This window comes from Eleutherodactylus coqui, chromosome 5, assembly GCF_035609145.1.
Source record: "Eleutherodactylus coqui strain aEleCoq1 chromosome 5, aEleCoq1.hap1, whole genome shotgun sequence".
Taxonomy (NCBI): Eukaryota; Metazoa; Chordata; class Amphibia; order Anura; family Eleutherodactylidae; genus Eleutherodactylus; species Eleutherodactylus coqui.
This window is the reverse complement of record NC_089841.1, coordinates 109,353,615-109,375,661: the sequence shown is the minus strand read 5'-3', so window position 1 is coordinate 109,375,661 and position 22,047 is coordinate 109,353,615. Positions and strand designations below refer to the sequence as shown.

Genomic DNA, 22,047 nt, shown 5'->3' with positions numbered 1-22,047 from the left:
GGCATGCATTATAGTGGGAGCTGCTGAGGTTTACTGTTATGTAAAGAGCTTCCTGTAAAATATGCTGCAGATCAGGGAGTGCATATTTCAAATCAGCTGACTGCACTTGGAATAAGAGCATTTCCTCTGTATGGTGCAGTATTTGTCCAGTAGATGGAGTGCCTTCTACACAAGTTCTTAAAGAACATCATCAGGTATTCACAAAGCTGTCAGTGGAGTGTCTACTTTATTTGGTATTTAAAAGTGGAATAAAACACATTAAAGGAATAATTTTCAGCAGGCACGAATGATTTTTAAAATAAAGACAATCATATATTGCATGGTCCAACTAAAATACCTCCCGAGTGACCCTCTTTTGGAGGGATAGTCTCTACTTGTTATTCCAGAAAGTTTGTTCCTTAAATGTCCGTCTTCTTGACTTTATATATTTGCATTAATAAATTTAACTTACTAAATTACCAATTTGTTTATTATTCCATCATAGGGTGCAGTTTGGATATTAAAAAGTTCTACATTCCATTGATTTTTGTGCCAGTATTTAAATTAAACTATCCTTAGGACAAGCCAATAGTAGATCAACAAATACCTGCCACCTAGAATACTCGCTGATCAGCTGTTTGCAGGCAATGTGCTTTAGCAGTGAACTGATTTCTGCAGGAAGCAGTCAACTCCATTCCCACTGCAGTGGCCAGGCTTGGCATTACAGGTAAAGATCTCAAGTAAATGCCTGCAATACCAAGCCTCGCCACTGCAGTTTGAATGGAGAAATCAGCGCACTGCACAAGCATTTAGGCCAGGTGAACAGCTGATCAAATGGGATTCCTGGTGGTGAACCCCCACTGATTTAATATGGATGAGCCATCCTGCAGCTAGGCCATCTATAGTTTACAACTGGACAACCCCTTAAGCACATGGCCTATTTTGGGCATAAGGATGCAATGATTTTTGGCGGATTTTCATCTCCATTTTTCAACAGCCATAACTTTTTTATTTTTCTGTCGATACGGCAGTGTAAGGGTTTGATTTTTGCGTGGCGAACTGTAGTTTTTATTGGTGCCGTTTTTGGGTACATAGACTATATAATAAAACTTTTATAAATATTTTTTATGATCGCAGGGAGAGAAAACATCAATTCTGCCATAGATTTTTATTTATTTATTTTTTACAGGGTTAATCATGCAGCATAAATACAACGATACCAAAATTATTATATTTCTTTTAGGTTTTTCCAGTTTTCCGCTGTCCAGATGCACATATTGGTGACACCCAACTCCTGCAGGATCTCTTCTGATCTTGCCCTATCCACAGGGCGAAACTGTACATGCGGTTGCATTAAGACCACCCTGCCAGGACGTACAGTTACATGCTGTGGAGGGAAGGGGTTAAAAGTAGTCTAGATATGCACAGAAAAATAGATCTTTCACACAATGATTTAGGGTACCTTTCCACTTGTGATCGCGATATCGCTGCTATTTTTTAACTTGGATATCAATAGGACTTTCTAATGTTAAAAACGCATCGCACAAAAATCGAATCCTATTCACATTTGCATTTTAAAAAACGCAGCGATATCACGCTCGCAAGTGTGAAGGCCCCCTTATAAGTGTCCTGCTTTGAACATCCCAAATTTTGGGAGGTATGCCAATAATTCAAGCAAAAATAAGCAATCTAAAAATTATGGAAAAACTAAAAAAAATAGCTCAGGGTCCAGCAGGGTTCCATTGCAATCAATACCAAAACCAATATATTTGCGAAAAGCAACAATCCGGAGTGGATTAGCTTAAAAGTAAAAATAAAGCCCTAGCTACACCAGTTGTAAAAAAAAAAAAAAATACTCACCTAGCAGCCAGCATTTGGGTTCCTCCGCCTAGGCTGTGGCACCACTGCGGGCTTCCGTGTCCTCCTGCACACCGACAGAGCAGTTCTTCCTTATAGTGGAGCTTGAATAGCCCGCCCCCAGGAAGCTAATGCTCTGATTGGTTAATCGAGCGCCACATCAAACAATGAAAGTTTTCGGGAAAACACGGTAGCACTAGAGCTCCCCCGACATGTTTCGCCAGACAACTGGCTTCCTCTATAGAGGAGATAAAAAATGATCGTCTCATGATGATCTGGCTGTATGTGAATATCCAGTTCACTTGTCTCCTGAGTGACGGGCCCTGAAACCAGATGGGACCCGTCCATTATTTCCATGTTAACGGGTTCAGCTTTACTTTTGATAGCAATATGATTGTCAAGAGCATTTTGGCAGTCCATGAAATTCTCTCCTGCTCCTGAATCCAACATGGCTGTGCCTATGATGTTCTGGGTCCCCATAGCTATCTTGAGAGGCAGTGTAACTATAGGGGAAGCAAGGGATGCGGTTGCACCCGGGCCTAGGACCCCTAGGGGGCCCATAAGATCTCTCTTCTCCCAATAGGGAGCCTAGTAGTATGAATAAATCATTATAGTTGGGGGTCCTGTTACAGATTTTTTATTTGAGCCCAGAAGCTTCAAGTTACGCCTCTGTTAAGAGGTATAAGGAAGAGGCGTGATGGGTGATGCCTGTCCTTGTCTTCTCGGGTAACAGATGGGATGGCTGGCAGAGCAGTATCTGGCTCTTTTGGGTTAGCACGGTTAATTATTGTCTTAACCTGTGTGAAGGCCATAGTCCTCTGGAACTTATTAGGACTGTTTGTAGCATTAAGACCAGACCCCTGCAGTACAGATATAAACTCTCAGAGTGGCGCCTTTTTCTCTGCGAAGGACAGGGGTTTGCGTATGGCGTCTGCATTGGTTTGGGTGAAGAGTCTGTCCTTCGTGGGGGTTTAGGGTGGATGGACTGAATAAATTGGATGGGTGATTTCCGAAAAGCCGTTACTTCTCCTTTTGTCGTTTTGTAAGCCTCTGATCTATACGGAGACTTAGTTCAATAAAGTCTTCCAAATCATCCAGGGTCTCCACTCTGGCCAGCTCATCTTTAACCCCTTCCGAGATGCCTCTTCGGAACTGACTCAGCTGCGCAGCGGGATTCTATGCAGTGTCATTAGCCCAACGCTGAAATTCTGTCATGTACTCAGCGACCGAGCGCCGACCCTGTCGGAGATTATGCAGTTTCCTTTCGGCTGTTGCACAGTGGTTGGGGTTGTCAAACATTTGATCCATAGCTGAAATAAAGATGCAGAGGTTATCGAGAAGGGTGCTGTCATTTTTCACGTAAGGTGAGACCCAAGCAAGCTCTTCACTTTTCAGCAGGTTAATAATGAACATCACTTTCTTTCAGTCACTGGTAAATGGAGCAGGCCTCATCTGGAAAAAGATTCAGCATTGGTTCAGAAACCCTCTGTACTGGTGGCGGTTCCCACCAAATCTTGATGGTAGTGGCATGCAAACATTGGCCTCGTAATGGTGTGACTCACGTACTTGTCGCTGCAACACATCTACCTCCTCTTCTAGGGTAGAGACCTTCCCTTGATATGTGGCGCAAAACTCTTGTAATTCCAACACTTGTTTCCAGAACATGGTTACAAAGGACTCCATTTTTGGGCACGTTATTCTGTCATGAGTCTAGCGCAGGACTGAAGTCTTGTGCTGTAGCCACTTACAGGAAGGTAGCGTGGTTCAGGAGTAGCAGGGGTCTGGTTTACAAGAAGGCGGTGCAGTACAGAGGGTTAAAGCAATAACATAGTCAGGAGGCATAGCTGAGATATGGTACACAAGATGGACAATCAGTTGTAGAGGAGCAGGTATGTTGGAGAATCACTTGATTAGAGACACACAGGACAATAAAACGCAAGGAGAGAGTGCCAAGGCCAGGCTTTTATAGAGAGCCTAATCAGGGAAGGTACAAGACATGGGGTGGGCCATGACCAGGGAGTGGCAGGGGAGCTGCACACAGAGCTTTATCTATGTGTATAGTATTACCATCCTGCCTTATCTAGGCCTTGAGCGGTACAACAGAGCTGTCATTAAATTGCCCCACAGTGACCTTAGCTATGTTCAAACTGTATGGTCATACAAGGCTTACCAGCTTTTAGAGAAAATGCCAACCACTAGAGCCCAGGAGCAGAGGATGGACCTCCACACCTCCTTCCAGCAGCGCAGAAAAAGCATCACTCATATGGTATCATTTCGTGTTCTGCATAACGTTAGTTTGAAGTGTTTCTCCCACCTTCCCTGAGGATGGTCTGGACACCTGTATTTCCCATCTGAATGGGCCCCCTCTCTCTTCCCCTTTGACAGGTGCGGCCTCCAGACGTTTGATGGCATGTGTGTTGTCAGATGGGTGATGCCTGACACGGTTCTCTTTACGTCTGTTGGATTTATGAAGCTCTTTTCCCTTGGTGTGAGGACACTTGCACTAGCTTCTGTTTAATATCAGTATGCATGAGTTTTTTGAGTGGGGTTTTTGTCTGTTTGTTGGTGTGAACAGCGATGCGTTCAGTGTCTGTGTAGGTAACCAGATGATGTGTGTGTGAACGGTGTAATGTCTTTTGCGATCTCGGACGAGCCAAGCTCCTAGGTTCCAAAGTGTGGTCACCCCTACTGGGACAATCGCCCTGCTTGTAGTCAGGACTCCTGGGGTTAAGTTGTCTTGTTCGAGTAGGGACTCACGAGACAATGAGGACCCTTGATGTAGGATCGTGAGCTTGTGTACTTTGGCCAAATTAATAACTAATATCTCGCACTTTAGCTGTTCCATCAGCTTATGCGTGTTGCTATTATTGGTAAGTGTTTTGGTATTTGTCAGTGGCTGTTTTTGTTTGCTCCCATGTCCGGTGTATCTGTTATAGCATTCCAGTACAGATTGTTGTTGACATCTGTTCTCTGTGTTGTTGTGTATGCACATTCTCACTCCCTGTGTGAACATAACCTTGCGTTTATCCTGGGCGTAGTGCGTCCTTGGCTCAGGGTGAATACAATGGAATGACCAGCCCATAATTGGGTTGCATCCGGGTAGGTCATTCTCCCCTGAGCCTGATTGGATGTGACAGGCACAAAGGAGGCATTATTTTTTGTGATGGACACTCTGGGAGAATAATTAGTGTGTAGGGCATTATAACTGTGGGAGGTACCAAGAAGGGAAATGGGTTTGTGGCAGGATGGGGAGAGTGTGCAGAGAGGAATCATGCCTGAGGGAAGTCTTCATGGTGGTCTGAACCCAGATATGGAAGAAAAGGGAAATTGGACAGTTGCAATCAGAGATTACATCACTATTCAGATTTTGGTTCTGGTTCTTTATTTATTGAGCTGGATATGCTATCATGAGGTGTGGGACCACCAAAAAAAATGTTTGCACAAGGTGCCATCTAGCCCAAGGCTGGCCCAGTACCTCACTCTCTAATAATATTATAATGATTATTCTCATACGTCTCTGGTTTTACACAACAAAGCTGATGTTATGTATAGAAAACAAGTATCAGTTTATCGTCTTTTCACTAGTGTAAGGCCGCCTGCAGACGGGCGGGTTGGATCTGGCTACGAGAATTCTCGCCGCGGGACCCGACCCGAGCGCCTGCAGAGAGCAGCGCGTACTCACCCGCGCCTGCGGCACCGGCTGTTTGATGTGTCGGCTTGCCGGGCCGCCCGCGCATGCACAGACCGGAGCCGGCGGCCAGGCACTGACGTTTCTGTGTGCGGCTCTGCGAGCCCTGCAGAGAAATAGAACATGCTGCGGTTTGTTTGCTGCGCGAGATTTTGCGCGGACAAACCGCGGCCGTCTGCCTAGGATGGCGTTTGCTAACGCAATCCTATGGCAGCTTCCAAGGGCGGAAATTCCGCGGAAAATCCTGCCGCAGAATTTCCGCCCGTCTGCAGGTGGCCTAAAACCTGGGAAATAAAAAACATTATGTGGATTGTAACAAAAAAGTAAAAAAAAAATGTTTAGAATAAAATGTGTTTTAATTTTAAATAATGTGCCATTTTTTGTTGATGCATTCCAATTAGGGCTCAGTCATACTGGCGTTTTTATGTGCGTATGTTACCTGCGTTTGCACATTCTCAGGCAGAGAGTTCCACAGTCTCACCGCTCTTACAATAAAGAACCCCCCTCTATGTTGGTGATGAAACCTTCTTTCTTATAGACGTAGAGGGCGCCCCCTTGTTACAGTCACAGTCCTGGGTATAAACAGATGATAATGGAGATCTCCGTATTGTCTCCCGATATATATTTATACATAGTTATTAGGTCGCCCCTCAGACGTCTTTTTTTTAAACTAAATAACCTCTTTGGGTATTTTAGTCTACCTATTGTTTATTACGTTAGTTGCACACTTTTTTACCAGCTCAAGATCTCATGCTTATTAGCTTTTCCTAAATGTACTGCCTACACTTTGGGTGGAAAACAGCAGGTTTTGGCATAAGCAAAAATGTAATCCAGTACTGAAATTTTGGTTAAAAAAAGAATGTACACTACGGAAGCCTTCAGCAAGACTTGTATTGTGAATTATGCTCTTATCATAGCCCCCTGAGATCTGGCGACTGTGCAGGTCATTGGAGTACACTGAAGTCATTGCAACATTTTGGGAACTAACGTCAGATCAGACATACTTGGTGACTTGGCACTTTATTCTACTGGAAACAACCACTGAAAGCTAGAAAAGCTTGTGAACATAAGGACTGGGGATACACAGCCACCTATTGCAATGATAGGGGTTGTGCGATCAAAAATCACAGAGTAGCCCTAGGATCTCACATTCCCCTAAAATCAATGGGGTCTCGGTGAAACTCAGGTAATATTCAGAACAATATTCAGATAAAAATTGCCACCTAATAACACCACCACTAGTAAAATAAATGATTTACATAGGACAAGATACAGTTGCAGTTTGCACCATATTTCAACCATCAAGCAACTTTTTCCAATCAACTATTCAGTTTGTGCCCAAACCTTCACCAAGATGTAGAGGAAATGTATCTGTAATTTTTATGTATAACACAATTCCTTTTACCTTTCAGCTATAATCTCCTATAATCTCCTTTGTATAACAATAGGGGTGCAGAAGTTGCATTCATACCCTGGCACTGGTGTCCAGTGGCCTCTCTTTCACAGTATGGAATATTTTGGTTGGAGCCGGCAGCGGAATCCGACCCTGTGCCCAGCTGGCATCCGCGCGTACCTGTCTTTTCTTCTTTTCTGTACTGCTGATGGTCTGCACGGCGAGCCGTCGGACATGTACAGTACAGATTTTTTTTTAAAACCTTGCTTTTCCCGCGTCATTGCCTATTGATGATCCGGAATCTGCGACCTTTCTGCAATGTCAATTGCGGAAGAGCCGCGGCTCAGACGGCTTCCATTGACCTCAATGGAAGCCGCCCATGCGGAATCCGCTTAAAAATAGAACATGCTGCGATTTTTTTCCTCCACAAGCAGAAAATCGCAATGAATTTCCGCTCGTGTGCGGGAAAGAGCAGTTTTTAATATCGTGTTATGGGTTGTATTGGCTGCAAAATCCGGAGGCAGACACCTGCCCTGGATTCTGCGATGCAAATATGCCTGTGTGCAACCGGCCTTAGGGACTAAGAGCTTCAAATTACAGCTCTGCTGGCAGCAATAAGCTGCTGGTAAACAGATGGATCTCAACCCAAAAAATATTCCATAGTCAGTCAACAAATGTAGCAAACATTAACTTAACATTTAGGGCGCCCACCCACTGGCGTTTTTTTACCTGCGTTTTGCATTTTGCGTTTTTCCTGCACAGGCATAGAGATAACATGTGTTCCTGTCCACTGGCGTTTTTTTTGCGTTGCGTTTGCGTTTTTAACATAGGAACTGTCAGTTGCATATGTGTCCTTATTTTTCTCCTAATGCACCCATGAATGTCAATGGAAATTAACGGAAAAGCCGCGAAAAACGCACGGAAACGCTGCGTTTTTTCCCGCGGAAAACGCAAACGCCAGTGGGTGGGCGCCCTTAGGCTGGGTTCACACGGGGCGGATTTGCAGCGGAATTTCACTGCAGCAAATTGGCCTGCAGCTGCTTATCCCATGATTAGCCAGCTATGTGGACAAGATTTGTCAAAAATCTCGTCCACACGGGGCAGACAATCCGTCACGGCAAAGCTGGCATTAGCTGGCGCTGCAGCACGGATTCCCGGGATGCAGCATGTCAGTTCTTTTTTTTTTTCATTGCGGCCTCGCTCCTCTTTATGGGAGAGCCGGCTGCAACAGAAAAGCATGTGGTGAAGCCGCTCCAAAACCCGTGGCTAAGTGCTGCGGGTTTTGAAGCTGCACTTACCCCACGGAAATCTCCCGTTTTTTTGCTGCGGCATAACCACAAGATTTCCGCGGTGAAGCCGTCCTGTGGGAACCCAGCATTAATGTGTTAAAGCGTTCGGAGCCACTCCTTCCAGGGATTATCTCTATCTGCATTTTAACTGTTCCTCCACCAGGGTGATCTCTCCTGCAGCACACATATAAACCTCATATTGACATTCCCCTTTAAAGCACATTTTAACTACTTTCTACAATTATTTGCTCCATGTAAATTATTTTGCCCCAATGTATCGAACTGTGTAGAATTGCATGCTGAAAATACCGGACTTTTCTGTATTTATTCTTTTGTAAATATTTTTCTTTTTAAAGGTCAACAAGCAACAACAAATGTTGCACTCTGTATGTAGTCTGTTAAAACTTTGCCAAAATCACTCCATAGAAATAGGAAAAAATGCAATTGTGTAGATAAAACAAGGAAATGTAGTGTTGTGAACAATAAAAGAGACTCATTAGTCAGAAGAACTTCAGACCCCCTCTTTGTGGTGATCAACTGGTATACAACCGATCAGACATTGATGTCCTACCCTTGGAACAGGCCATAAATGTTTAAGGTTCAATTCACACATTATTATTATATTACTTTCTTGCCATGATTTTCACAAAATTTTGGCAAAATCTTGATATGACCATGGTCAATGAATAAAGCCAAAATCCTGGAGAACTCCTTTAAGAGCTGCATGTAGCCACCTACTGCATGCTGATATACATAGTACTATAGGTTTGTTAGCTGCACATTCATATAGTGAATCTTTTATTTTAGCACATCCCACCCAAAGTTTCACAGGAAATAGTACTTGCAGTCTCTAATGAAGGAGGGGGGATCTTTCACAACATGTAGGAGGTGGTTTGCCACATCTCACTCTCTGTAGCAGAAGTTGACATACCCAGCAGCTGTAAGACACGGAACTCCAGCACTGAAGATCTTTAATATAAAGGCAAGTCTTTATTCAAGAATGTTAAACAATTGCATACATGTATACAAGCTCACACTGATAGATAGGCCAACATGTTCCTGACTAGCCATGATGAGGCCAGCTTCACACCGGCGATAAAATCGTTCGAGATTTGTGCGTTGCAATACACACAAATCGCGCACATTCTTTTGAATGGGGTCATACACATGAGTGATGTTTTCCTGCATGGCACTGCGATACTATGCGGGAAACAAATCGCGGCATGTTCTGTCTGGCTGCGTGATCTGCACCGCAGCCTTGTTGTTTCCAATGGGACCAGCGGCAGCAGCACCGGACCCAGTGAAGGCAATGGGAGAAACTTTTCATCCTCTGCCATGGCTGTGACAGTCGCGGCAGAGGTTCCCTTCATCCACGAAGTGATGCAAGGCTGTTTTGACATGAAAACGCCTCGCATCCTAGGGATTTCACATAGTGAGGAGAACGACATGGGGGCGGGATTCATGGCCCGATATCACCCTCGCCCGTGTGAAGTCAGCCTGAGGGTACATGCAAACAGGCTTTTTTTTCCATCCGATTTTCGCACAAAAAAATCGGTCTGAAAATCGGATGTAAATGGCACTCATTCCTTTAAATAGGTGTATTTATTTACTCGGTCTGATAGTCTTAATAAAAAAAAATCAGTCTGAGTGCTGTCTGATGAGAATTGCCCCCGTGGATCTCCAGAGCAACTTCTAAAATGCCTGTTTACATGTACCCTAAAATATGGCTTGTCGTGAGCCATGATTAAAGACAGATAGACCGCCTGCACACGGGCGGAAATCCTGCGGCGGGATTTCCGCCACTGAAAGCCTGCATAGGTGTGCATTACAATACGCACTCCTATGCAGATGCCCGCGGTTTGGCCGCGCGAAATTTCGCGCGGCAAACAAACCGCGGCATGTCCTATTTTTGTGCGGGGCTCGCAGAGCCTTGCACAGAAACGTCACTCACCCGGCCGCCGGCTCCGGTCTGCGCATGCGCCGGCTGCCTGGCAGCCGGCACATGAAAGAGCCAGGGCCGCCAGGCGCGGGTGAGTACGCGCTCATCTCTGCAGGCACTCGGGTCGGGTCCCGCGGCGAGAATTCTCGCCGCCAGATCCGACCGCTCGTCTGCAGGCGGCCATAGTCAGAAACATGTTGCCTCTTGGAACACCTTGCCATGGGAGGAACACATGTGGCTGCGGCATCTCCTGAACATATCACTGAGCTGTCATTTTCCCTCGTACCACTACTAGGAGTGACCGACCATCACACCAGCGGTGAGGGCAGTGTGACGCTTCACAGCAAAGGCAGGATTGAGATGCTCACCCCGAGGGCTCCAGACATGAACACGACCGTTGTCAGAGCATAAACTACCGGTAAATTTGGATTTATCGTTGAAGGCACACCGGTTCCAATCCATAGCAGTCCAGTTTCATTATTCATGACACCACTGCAAACGGAGGCAGTGGTGGGTGGGTGTCAAAGGCCGTACATGTAATGGGCACCATGGGATTAATTTTCCTTCAGCCAAGTGCCTGGAAATAGTTCCGACAAACACAGGGGCTGTAACAATGGTGCCACCTGTCTGGATGGTGGACAGTGAAACAGCTGGAACTGCTCACGGTTGTCAGACGGTCCGCTCACTGCCTGAGATGTAACTGCATGCCAAGTTTTGCTGCAAAACGACAACTCCTTCTATGTGCTTGATTTTTTTCACAAAGAGTGTGGATTGAGATGTGGTGACTGTGCAGGTCATAGAGTATACTGAACTGTGGAAGCAGTTTCAGTAATGTGTCCTTTATGACATTTCATTTGTGACCATCAATCGAAATGGCTAAACTATAGCAGTAAGGGCTTCTTCAGATAGCCGTGTTTTTGTCATGTTTTGCCGCCGTGAATATCACGGCCACAAAACATGATGTGACAAAGACATTGACTTCAATGGTTTTTGTTTTCACTAGGGGGATTCTCGCATGTTACTACTATGCACAATAAAAGAGAGGGCAGGACCTATCTTCCTGTTTTTTTTATACCAGCGAGCAACACAGTGAAGTTTGAATGGTTAAAAATGTTTTTTTACCTGATTTCTGTGCTGATAGTGGACAAAATCAGTAAAATACTGTGATAGACTGTGGTATTTAAATAATGCAAAGTTACCATATTATTAAGTGGTCTAAAGTGTGCCAAAAAAATCTTCCCTGCACTGAGGGCTTAAACAGATGGGCATGTTTAAGCCCCGTCATGCGGCCGTGAAAATCACAGCCGCATAATGGGACGAAACTATTGACTTCAATGGGATTCTCACACATTAATAGTAAGTGCAAGAAAACAACGGAGCTATCTTCCCGCTTTTCTTATTTTCAAACTCGCACGCAATAGCACAGAGTTTGAATAGTCTGGAAAAAAATAAAAAAATACATTTTAGAGAAAGGGAATCAGTCCATCTGACAGCATGATATACAGGGCCGTATTTACAATAAGGCACTTGAAAGCACATGCCTAGGGCATCAAGAAGAGGGGGGGGGGGTGTTACTTTACAGCCATAATGAATAGTTTATTATGTTTGCGTATCCTTAGTGCTCCTGCTGCCCATCCCTCTCTAAAGCAGTTCAGCAGCAATAAAACCAGCACAGAGCTGTCTGTGTGCTGGTAACATCCAGAGTCCAGCACAGAACAGTTCAAGGCCTCCTCATTCTCTAGCTTCTCTGCATTGCACTGCAGGAGTTAAAACCCTTCTTAGCAAAGATGAGAAGGCAAAGTTCCCAATAAATATAGATCCAGCCTTCAAGAAACAGGCAGATATAATGTATCAGGGCACAAGGGGTAATGGGGTGCCCTATTCTGTAGTTTGTATAGCTTGCATGACAATGCCCCGTCACACACTGCTGGTGCCAGTGTTGTAAAAATGAACTCCTTAGGCTTTTAACTGATGCCCCATTCACCCTATTCACCCTACCTGGGTCTGTCTGACTACCATCTGTTCTCCAATCTCAAAAAACACCGAAAGGGCGTGTTTGGAAGTCTTTTGGAGGCAACTGATGCTGCAAATGAGTGGTTTGACCAGCAGTCAGAAGAATTCTATTAGTAGGGACTTAAAAAGTGCAGGAGAGATGTCACAAGTACATTGACATCCCAGGGGAATATGTAGAATAGTGTGGCAGTTTCAGCTTCCTAGCTCAATTTTTTCTGGGTAAGGCTTAATGCTTATCAGCACCCCCTCGTAGATATGCATTTGTTTCTGTGAGCAAAATCTTCACATATACATTTGAACATATATAAATAGGTGTGTGACAATAATGTCATACTTGCAAATTTCTCTGGAACATCTGAAAAACTCCTAGAAAAAGAGAAGATCTCCTGGAATCCTAGAAGAGCCAGGAAATCTCCAGGTGCCACATTCATGGAGTAAAGAAGAATTAGAAAGAAGGAGATGCGAGAGTCAGCATATCCGGTCTGGAGTCTACTTTGAGGGAGACTCTGATGTGGGGGAGTCAGTTCTTAAAGTCTGTATTTATGGGGTCTGTTATTTGTATTTGTTTAGGGGATCTCTTCTGTATTTAGAGGGTAGGGTCTGCATTTGATTAGGGGGTCTGGCCAAATATCATAGGCTGGGGGGATTACCGTAGATGAATGGGCAGCACATAAGGTACGCCACTTTATGCATATTTTCAGAATGTCCCTGATGTCCATTCTCAAAAGTATCATTAAGGCTTAATTCTCACAGTGTGGTTCACTATGTCCCTTTCACTATGTCACTTTCTGTCCCGGGGTTGCGTATGAATCACCGAAAATGGCATTGAGACAGAACCTCCAACAGAACTGAAGTCTTTAATGAGTCTAATAAAGACCACAGACTTTAATATTGCAGGCTATTCTATTCGGTCTTTCAGAAATACATGGAAAAGAATGGAAACCCTATCATATGGAGATATCCTTGGACTCCATTTGACTAATGGTTCCTTCCAGGGTTCTGAATGCCATTTTGGTGATTCAGACAGAACCATGGGAGAGAAAGGCTGGTGCACAGTAAATCACAGTGTGTAAACCAAGCCTTATATGGGGCACATTCAGACTCTGGCAGCACCACCTGAGAATACAGCCCTGATGCCGCCCATGGCTGTATTGTACAGCTTTAGACCTTGTTCACAGGTGCGCGATTTTAGCACATTATAGGTGCATGAAAAGATCACGTCTAGTAAAACCAATGGTTTCCTATAGAAGCTTTCACCGGAAGGGATTTTAGACAATGTGCAAAATACTCACAAAAACAGAACATGTAACTGCAAAGCTGGCATCTGCCGTCTGTGCTGTGAGAAAAGATAGGACTGCTACTATCTTCGTTGCATGATGCGTGGGGGTTTCCATAGACTCCTATGGGAGCTGGATAACACACACCACACACCTTCTGATTGTGTGAACGGGCAATTTCACATTGAATTCAGCTCAAGACTTAATAGCTGGAAATCACCTGTTCACACGATCTTCTCCCAAGCGTTATGTGTTTTTTTTTTTTTGTGATGCCATTAGAGCACTAAAACCACGCTTGTGTGAGCGAGGCCTTAATCAGAGAACACACACTACTTGTTATAATAAGGTATGGTTTTGTATTATGCATCATCAGACCTTCATATCACAAATAACAGCAGCCTGTCATATTACATCTAACTAGAGATGAGCGAGCATACTCGGAAAAGCACTACTCGCTCGAGTAATGTGCTTTATCCGAGTATCGCTGTGCTCGTCCCTGAAGATTCGGGTGCCGCTGCGGCTGACAGGTGAGTCGCAGCGGGGAGCAGGGGAGAGCGGGCGGGAGAGAGGGAGAGAAAGATCTCCCCTCCGTTCCTCCCCGCTCTCCCCTGCAGCTCCCCGCTCCGTGCCGGCACCCGAATCTTCAGACCCGAGCACAGCGATACTCGGATAAAGCACATTACTCGAGCGAGTAGTGCTTATCTGAGTACACTCGCTCATCTCTACATCTAACACCTCTGCGTTTAGCTGATTCAATTGCAGTTTTGAAAAACCCAACACATTGCACCATGTACCAATATCCACAGCTCAAACCATCCCAATAATTCCTGGACATTGTGCATGGAGTCTGTACAGAGGCATAAGGAGCCGCTCTGTATGGTGCTGCATTATGGAGCTATTCACTGCAAAGCCTATACAGGACAATACCTCTACAACATGGCAGCAGATGGACCATGCCACAGTTATTTTTCCTTGACAGATTTCTATGTAATCAGACAAAACCTCTCTAAGGTTCTATATGAAATTATAGATATAAGGAGGCCTGTAGACTTCTATTGTCATCGCATTACAGCTTCATACAACTTGGAGGTTGAATAGAGCTATCATATTAGTAATGGTCGGATTATTGATCTTACAAAAGGGTTGCATGAAAAAAAACACAATGATCTAAAAATGAGCCTAAGGCCTCGTTCACACAGGCGACAAAGTCACGATTTTGTAGTGTCACATGCTACATTGTAGCTCTACAAAATCACAGTATTGCTGCGAGAAGAGCCTAGGACTGTATCTGCATGGGCGATTTTGTAGCACAATTTTGTAGCGATATGACAGTACTACAAATCGCATGTATGTAGAGCCCATACTTTCCTATGGGTTCATCCACATGAGCGAAGTTTTGTAGCATGCTACATTGCGAGACTACAAAATCGCTGTCTGCTCTAAACAACTACGATTTGCTATGTTTTGTAGCCCATGTTCCCCTATGGAACTTCTTCTTTATCGCATCGCATAGCGCAAACTTGTGACTTTTATGCGATTTTAACATTAAAAAGTCCTATTAGCTTTCTTGCTACAAAATCGTGTCGTGTGAGAAAATCCCATGTAGCAGCGAGGCGATGCTACATGTTTAACAAGAAAAAAGCATCACTGACACTACAAAATTGCGTGTACATAACAGCAAAATCACAGCTATTTTGTAGCAGCGATATCGCTGTCGCCCGTGCGGATACAGCCTACAGCCAATAATAGATTTTCTTTTTCTTTACTTCATTTAAATCCCATGCGGATGTGACTAACCTGTGATTTATGGCTGCACCACGTCTTGAGTATAATTGATTGCTGACAGTACATAGACTAAGAGTTCATTATAAGTAGCCATTATAGGTTTAAACCGGATCAGGACACGCTTCATCATTGAACTTTTCTTTTGCAAAGAAATCAGAGTCCAGTTCTACATTCACATCGGAGAGCGTTACATAGATGCTGCCATCTTTGACAGTCACTTTGTGAGTCCTTTGTTTCTTTCCTTTTGAGAACCACTTTTTCGTTCGTCTTGGGTCTTGAGGGTTAACGCCTTGATACAGTCCTTCACCAGTTTCCAAAACAATTTTATATTTATGCCAAGGACAGATGATACAAGCTTGTCCGTTAATATCCTGTACAAAAGAGAATGCCTTATTATAAGCCCTTATTCAATTGACATTGCTTCCACATAGTAATATGTTTAACCCCTTCCCGACATGCGCCATACATATACATGCCATCTTCGACAGCTGACACCTAACTTCAATCGCGGTTGTTAACCCTTTAAATGTTGCCGTAAATTCTGATAGTGGTACTTAAATGCCCCGTTCTGCGTCTAGGGGTCTCGAACAAACACTTGCAATGGGATTGCGAGCTGCTGTTCAGTTATCATGGCAGCCTATGGCCTTCTCAAGGCCCCTGGTACTGCTATGAATGATTGCCTATCAAGACGTGCCAGTGATATGACATTGTATTATACTGTGTTTGCAATCAAATGATTGCAATCCCAGGTCCCCTATGGGGACTAAAGAAAAATGGACAAATGAGTTAAGAAAGGTATTTTTAATAATCAAAACAAAAAAATTTAAAGTTTAAAAAAAAAAAATCAATTTCCCAGTAATTGCATAAAAAAAATTGGAATCACTGCATCTGCAAAAGTCCATATTATAAAATTATCACATTATTAATCCTGCACAGTGACCGCCATCAGAAAAAAAAATGCACAATGCCAGAATCATGGTTTTTTTTTGGTCACCATGTATCCAAGAAAAAATGTGATAAAAAGTGCTCAAAAAGTCGCATGGACCCCAAAAATTCTATTAATAATATCTACTGGTCACCCTGCAAAACACGAGCGCTCACACAACCTGATCGAGGAAATAATAAAAAAGTTATTGGCCCAAAAAATTACAACAAAAAGCATTTTTTTAAAGTATTTTTTACGTAGTACTGCATTAAAAAAACAATAACTTCTGTATCCCCATAATCATACTGACCCATAAAATAAAGATAACATCATTTTTACTGCACTGTGAACATTTCCCCGCACTTTATATTGTGCTTTAAATGGTACCATTGAACAATTTGTTCCACAAAATACAAACACTCATGTAGCTACATCGTTGAAAAAGGAACAGCTCCGGTTCTTGAATGTGGAGAGGAAATAAAATGAAAATGAGAAAACTAAAAAGGGTTGCAGCGAGACGAGGTTAAAAAATATAAGCAAATTGAATTTGTATAGATATATCATAGTTGACAATATAATTTAGGAAATGTAAGTGCCGCACCCAGGGTGGCCTGGGGTCTTCAGCAAAGTGCTTAGGAACACCCATAAACCACTTGTAAATGCAATGTATTCCAATATCACACAACACAAAAATCTATGCAGTACCATAAGAACCCAAACGTCTACATCTGGGTCAATTTTAATGTAACTTGCAATGGAGAAAAGGTAATTCATGATATTCTTAACCTAAACCCTATAGCGGCTTATAAAAGCTCTAACATACATATTACAAATATTCAAGGAAATGTTTGTAGAGTTCCCCAGAACTAGAGATATTCGAGAGTAGTAGTAGCACTTTCTGTACTCCCCACTCTCCACAGTCGATTTGACACAAATGTACTAAGCACAAAATCTCACGCTTTGGGGATTCAGCTAGCACATGCATACTTGGCGGGGTAAGCCAGTCTATGTATGTTTGTAAAGATAACAACCTTCAGCAACTTTTCTGAAGCCTGTATAGAGAGATAAGAAACGATCCTTTCTTTTCCCAGGAAGCACCACTACTTGTCTACGCAGAACACAACACTTCCTACGTGATCTTCCACCAGCAACTCTGTCACTTATTGCTGATGCTGGGTACATACTGTACCGCAATAAACATGGCAAATGTCCAAGTAACAAACTGAGATAAACAATTCAAAAGGGGCAAAATACCCACAGCACCCTAGTAAAAAGAGAGGGAGACACATTTAGGAAAAGTTTCTTGGCCTGATGTAGTTTCTAAAAAGTTCTTCCCAGAGCTGCTTCTGTGGAAGACCATGTACATGCATGTAAATATGCTTTTTAGTGCTTCATTTATTCCCCTTGAAGTCAGTGAGAAAAACAATACGAACTCCACACCAAAAGTGTGACCGAAACAAGCATCACCCACGTTGTCTTTTTTTGAGTAGACTGCGCAAAAAAAACCCCTAAACATATGTGAATACTGTTACAGATAGAGAAAAGGCAATTCAAATACTGATATATGAAAGTGTTCTTTACAGTTACTATAAGGTAATTAAAAGGAACCAGTCACATCCTAAAAAACACCATAAATTTAACCCCTTAGTGATGGAGCTTTTTTGCTTTTTTCCATTTTCCTTTTTTCCTCCACCCTTTTAAAAAAATCATAGCTCCTTTATTTATCCATCGATGTAGCTGTATGAGGGCTTGCTTTTTGCGGGACGAGTTGTATTTTTCAATGGTGCTATTTATTGTACCATATAATGTACTGAAAAACGTAAAAAAAATTCTAAGTGGAGAGAAAAGACATTCCACCATCTTTTGGTGCGTCCTGTTTCTACGGCGCACAAACTGCAACAAAAATGACCTGATACCTTTATTCTATGGGTCAGTATGATTACTACGATACCAAACTTGTATAGTTTTTTTTTCTGTACTACTTGTATTTTTTTTTAGATATTTAATTTATTAAAATTATTTTCTGTGTCCATTTTTTGCGCACAATAACTTTTTTATTTCTCTGTCGATATAGTTGAGTGAGGGCTCATTTTGTGCGATACGTCCTGCCGTTTCCATTGGTACCATTTTTGCATACAATTGACTTTTTAATCGCTTTTTATTACATTTTTTCTCGGAGATAGGGTGACCAAAAAAGTGCATTTCGGGCGTTCTTTATTTTTTTTTTCAGACCACGTTCACCATGCGAGGTACATAATACATTACTTTGATAGATCGGACTTCTACACACGCAGCAATACCAAAAACGTATTTTTGGTTTATTATTTTGATTTTTTTATTGCAAATATGGCAAAAGGGTTTTTTTTTTAACTTTTATTACTTTTTAAAAAAAATAATTACTAAAACTTTATTGATATTATTTTTACACTTTCTTTTAGTCCTCCTAGAAGACTACAACCAGCGATCCTTTGATCGCTCCTGCAGTATGACGTAATGCTATAGCATTACGTCATACTGTTTTTTGACAGGACATGATAAGTTCCTTTTCATCTATGGAATACCCTATCCCAAGAGGTAGTAATGACAAGTACTATGACAGCAATCAAACAAGTGGCTGGAGGCTTATCTAATGACAGCTGGTATTGAGGGTAGTGATTTAGGAATGAATGATATGCAAAGGTTAAACTTGATGGTCGTGCATTTTTTTAACACAAGTAATTCTGTAACTCTATACTTTGCTAAACCTGAGCCATCTATTGTCTGCTCTGTTTGTAAATGAGCCCACCTCGATTTCTCCGAGATGAAGAGGTCCTCCAGCATCTATAACAGAAAATACATTCATGTAAACCATAACCGGGTTTACTTTAACCTGTTTTCACTATTACAGTACTTTCTAGAATGGACTTACGATAACAGCGAAGGTCCAGGGCATGATATTTCCCCAGGTGATGAAATATGACTACTTCTCTGTCATTCACTGTGGTTCTCAGACGCTTACATACTTTAAAATCTTCCTCTTTCCCCACAAAGACAGCCAATTCATCCAATTCTTCTGGCTCTGAGACGACAGTTTGCCGCTGGCCCATGTTTCTTTATATCACTAGGCAATAGCAAAAAAAATCAGTAAATGACACGAGTGTGCTAAGAATGATGTCATTACATCAAATATCGTAATCTTAATATGAGTAAATGAATAACCTGGGAAGATCTTACAAATCATAGTCATTTTTTGAGCAACAATTGGAATCTTAAATACTGTTGCGGGATGAAACCAGTGATTTAGACTAGGCTCACACACGCCGGATGAATGGAATAGACAGAAATTTCTATAACAAATCTTTTGCATGAGAATATACCCTTATCAAAGCCAGAAACACATTAGGAGGAAATATGCATAAGTGCCGCATCTATCCAGTCTATCAGTCAATGATATACACCTGGTGGTTGTATTAACTCAAAATGTCAAATGATTGGACTTTAAGAGGGCTTTATCACAATTGTATAAATGCAAACTTGCATTAGCATACCTTCTTGAATGGGTGTTTAAAGGAGGATTAGATCTAAATCAGGGTGCATTCACATGGGGGTTGCAAGAAGCACAAAACTCTCTTGAAAATAGTATCAAGTATTTGCAATGGGTCTATTTACATGGGTAATTTTACTCTTTTAGAAGGTAAAATCGCAGCATGTTCTATTTTTGTACAAGTCTCACATGAGAATAGAACATGCAGATGTGCGGTCTACCACACATTGCACAGCACATGGACAGAGGGTCCATGTGATGTGAACCGTGCCCAAGAATGTTGGGTGCAACATGTGCTCACCTGTGTGAATGTACCTGAAGAGGAGGGTTTAAAGTCCAGATTCACACAGGACAGTTTAATGAAGGTTTTTAGTCCAAGCCATAAATGGATAAAACAGACAGGAAAAGTAGAAAGGGAACACCTGAAAATAAGCTTTAAGGAGTTCTTAAAGGGGCTATTGGACCACTCTAGTCTTGAGCTGTCGGGTAGAATAATGCCCAGTAGCCAGTTTGCCCATAGCTGGTGCATCTACATCTGTGCATTGTTTAGCAATTATTGTTGCGTGCATACAGTGACAATTTAAATAGCACCCCCCGGTCCATACATCAGTCAGTGCTCTGCACTTATGGGGGCCTGGTTATGGCAACTGTTGCTGTCAACCCAGTGATGTCCAGGAGAAAAAGGCATTTTACCTTTAAGGAGTCGTAACAAGATTACAAGTTATCACTTATCCGCTAAGACCCCCTGCCAATTTTGAGAATGGGGGTCCCATGTCCTCCATCCTCCTCCTTAGAAATTTTTTTTACCTAGTCTGACAAAATTATTCTCATTCACCCCCCCCCCCCTCGCCATCACAGACAGGGCTATATTTTATTACCTCTTTTCACTGAATTTATTTTCCATTTTTGTGTGATGCAAATCTCGCACGAATATGAACCTACTTTTTTGAATGGGGTTGTATACATGAGTGATTTGTTCCCGCATCGCGGTGCGGGAAAAAAATCATGGCTTGCCCTATGCTTAGGCATTCCCTCGGAACACCTCGCCCATTGTTTTCAACAGGGCCAGCAAAGGTGCACTGAAGTGATGCTAGGCATTTTTGACACAGAAACTCCTCAAAACATTTTTTTGGTTCTCTATGGCCTCTTTAATCAGCTGATTGGCGTGGGTCGCAAATGGCAGACTGCCATCAATATTGAAGTTCAAGAAAACCCCATTTAATTTGAAAATTATGATAACATAAGACAGCCAACACCAAATAGACAGCCTAGAGCTCAGGAAGCGTGTGTTTCCAATCTCGAGCTCTCCATTTCCTCTGTTTAATAAATGTAGTTAAAGAAGTCAGCATACTAGAGCTCTGATGTTTTCCTCTGCGCTCTGTTATTCGCTGATACACTTCTCGTGCTTTTCTATGTATAGGTTACGTTACTCACCAGATCCTGATCAGGGCCCCACGTCCTCCTGTGTGAGCGATAGTGACACAAGTGCGTGCAGTCACTCATGTCATTCAGTCTTCTTGCCAGCTGTCCCACCCTTCTGATAACAAGGGCAACACAGAAATCTGCTGTTTCAGGGTTTTTTGGCTTATCTGACAGTTAAAAAAATTGTTAGAATACTGCGAATAACTAGAATAAGGTTACAGTAGGAAATACTTATACTAACTGCTTGCACCAAATTAACTCATTATGATAGTAATTTATGTTAGTAATTATAAACTGTGAGAGGTGTAACTTGAAGATACAAAATCTGAAACAAGACTCCCCTACCTACCACATGCCAGGTGTCTTCTTATATGAAGCAGCAAGCCTAGGTGCAAATGCTACCTTAAGGGTGCGTTCAGATGAGCGTGTTTTGGTGCGTACTTAGGTGCGGACATACGTCCGCACCTAGGTACGATCAAAAGCACGCATGAACACAGCTGCGTGCTTGTTGTCAATGGAGCCGCGGCTGCTGCCGGCGGCTCCATTGAAAACAATGCTCTGCCGGTCCCCTGCATTCTTTTCCAGGGAAGGGCTTTACATATAAGCCCTTCCCTGAAAAAGAAACATTTTAGTGCAAAACAAAAAAAGAATTTAAAAAAACCTACCTCTCCGCCGCTGCTGTGACCCCCGCCGGCATGAAGAACACATCTGCCGCATGCGGCAGATGTATCCTTCACCCCCGCTAGTTAAAAGAATTCCCTGCTGCTACATCTGCCACATCTGTGGCAGATGCAGCAAAAGGAATTCTTCAATTCTCAACCGCAGCTGTCACACATGACAGCTGCGGTAGAGAATCCTGCTGCCGGCATCCTTTCAATGGCTTTTCAGGGAAGGGCTTCATAAGCCCTTCCCTGAAAAGCCATTTAAAATAGTGCAAAAAACAAAAACAAAACAATT

The 22,047-nt window shown here is 42.8% G+C and overlaps 1 protein-coding gene across 1 annotated transcript; it reads right to left on the bottom strand.

The window, feature by feature from the left end:
* Positions 1-15,181: 15,181 nt before the first annotated feature.
* On the bottom strand, positions 15,182-21,195 carry RFESD (Rieske Fe-S domain containing). The gene is made up of 4 exons (XM_066603006.1): positions 21,103-21,195; positions 19,054-19,245; positions 18,931-18,965; positions 15,182-15,591 (listed from the first exon to the last, which is right to left on the bottom strand). Exons 2-4 carry the CDS (start codon positions 19,229-19,231, stop codon positions 15,322-15,324), a joined length of 483 nt encoding a protein of 160 aa, XP_066459103.1. The 5' UTR covers positions 19,232-19,245; positions 21,103-21,195; the 3' UTR covers positions 15,182-15,321.
* Positions 21,196-22,047: the final 852 nt, after the last annotated feature.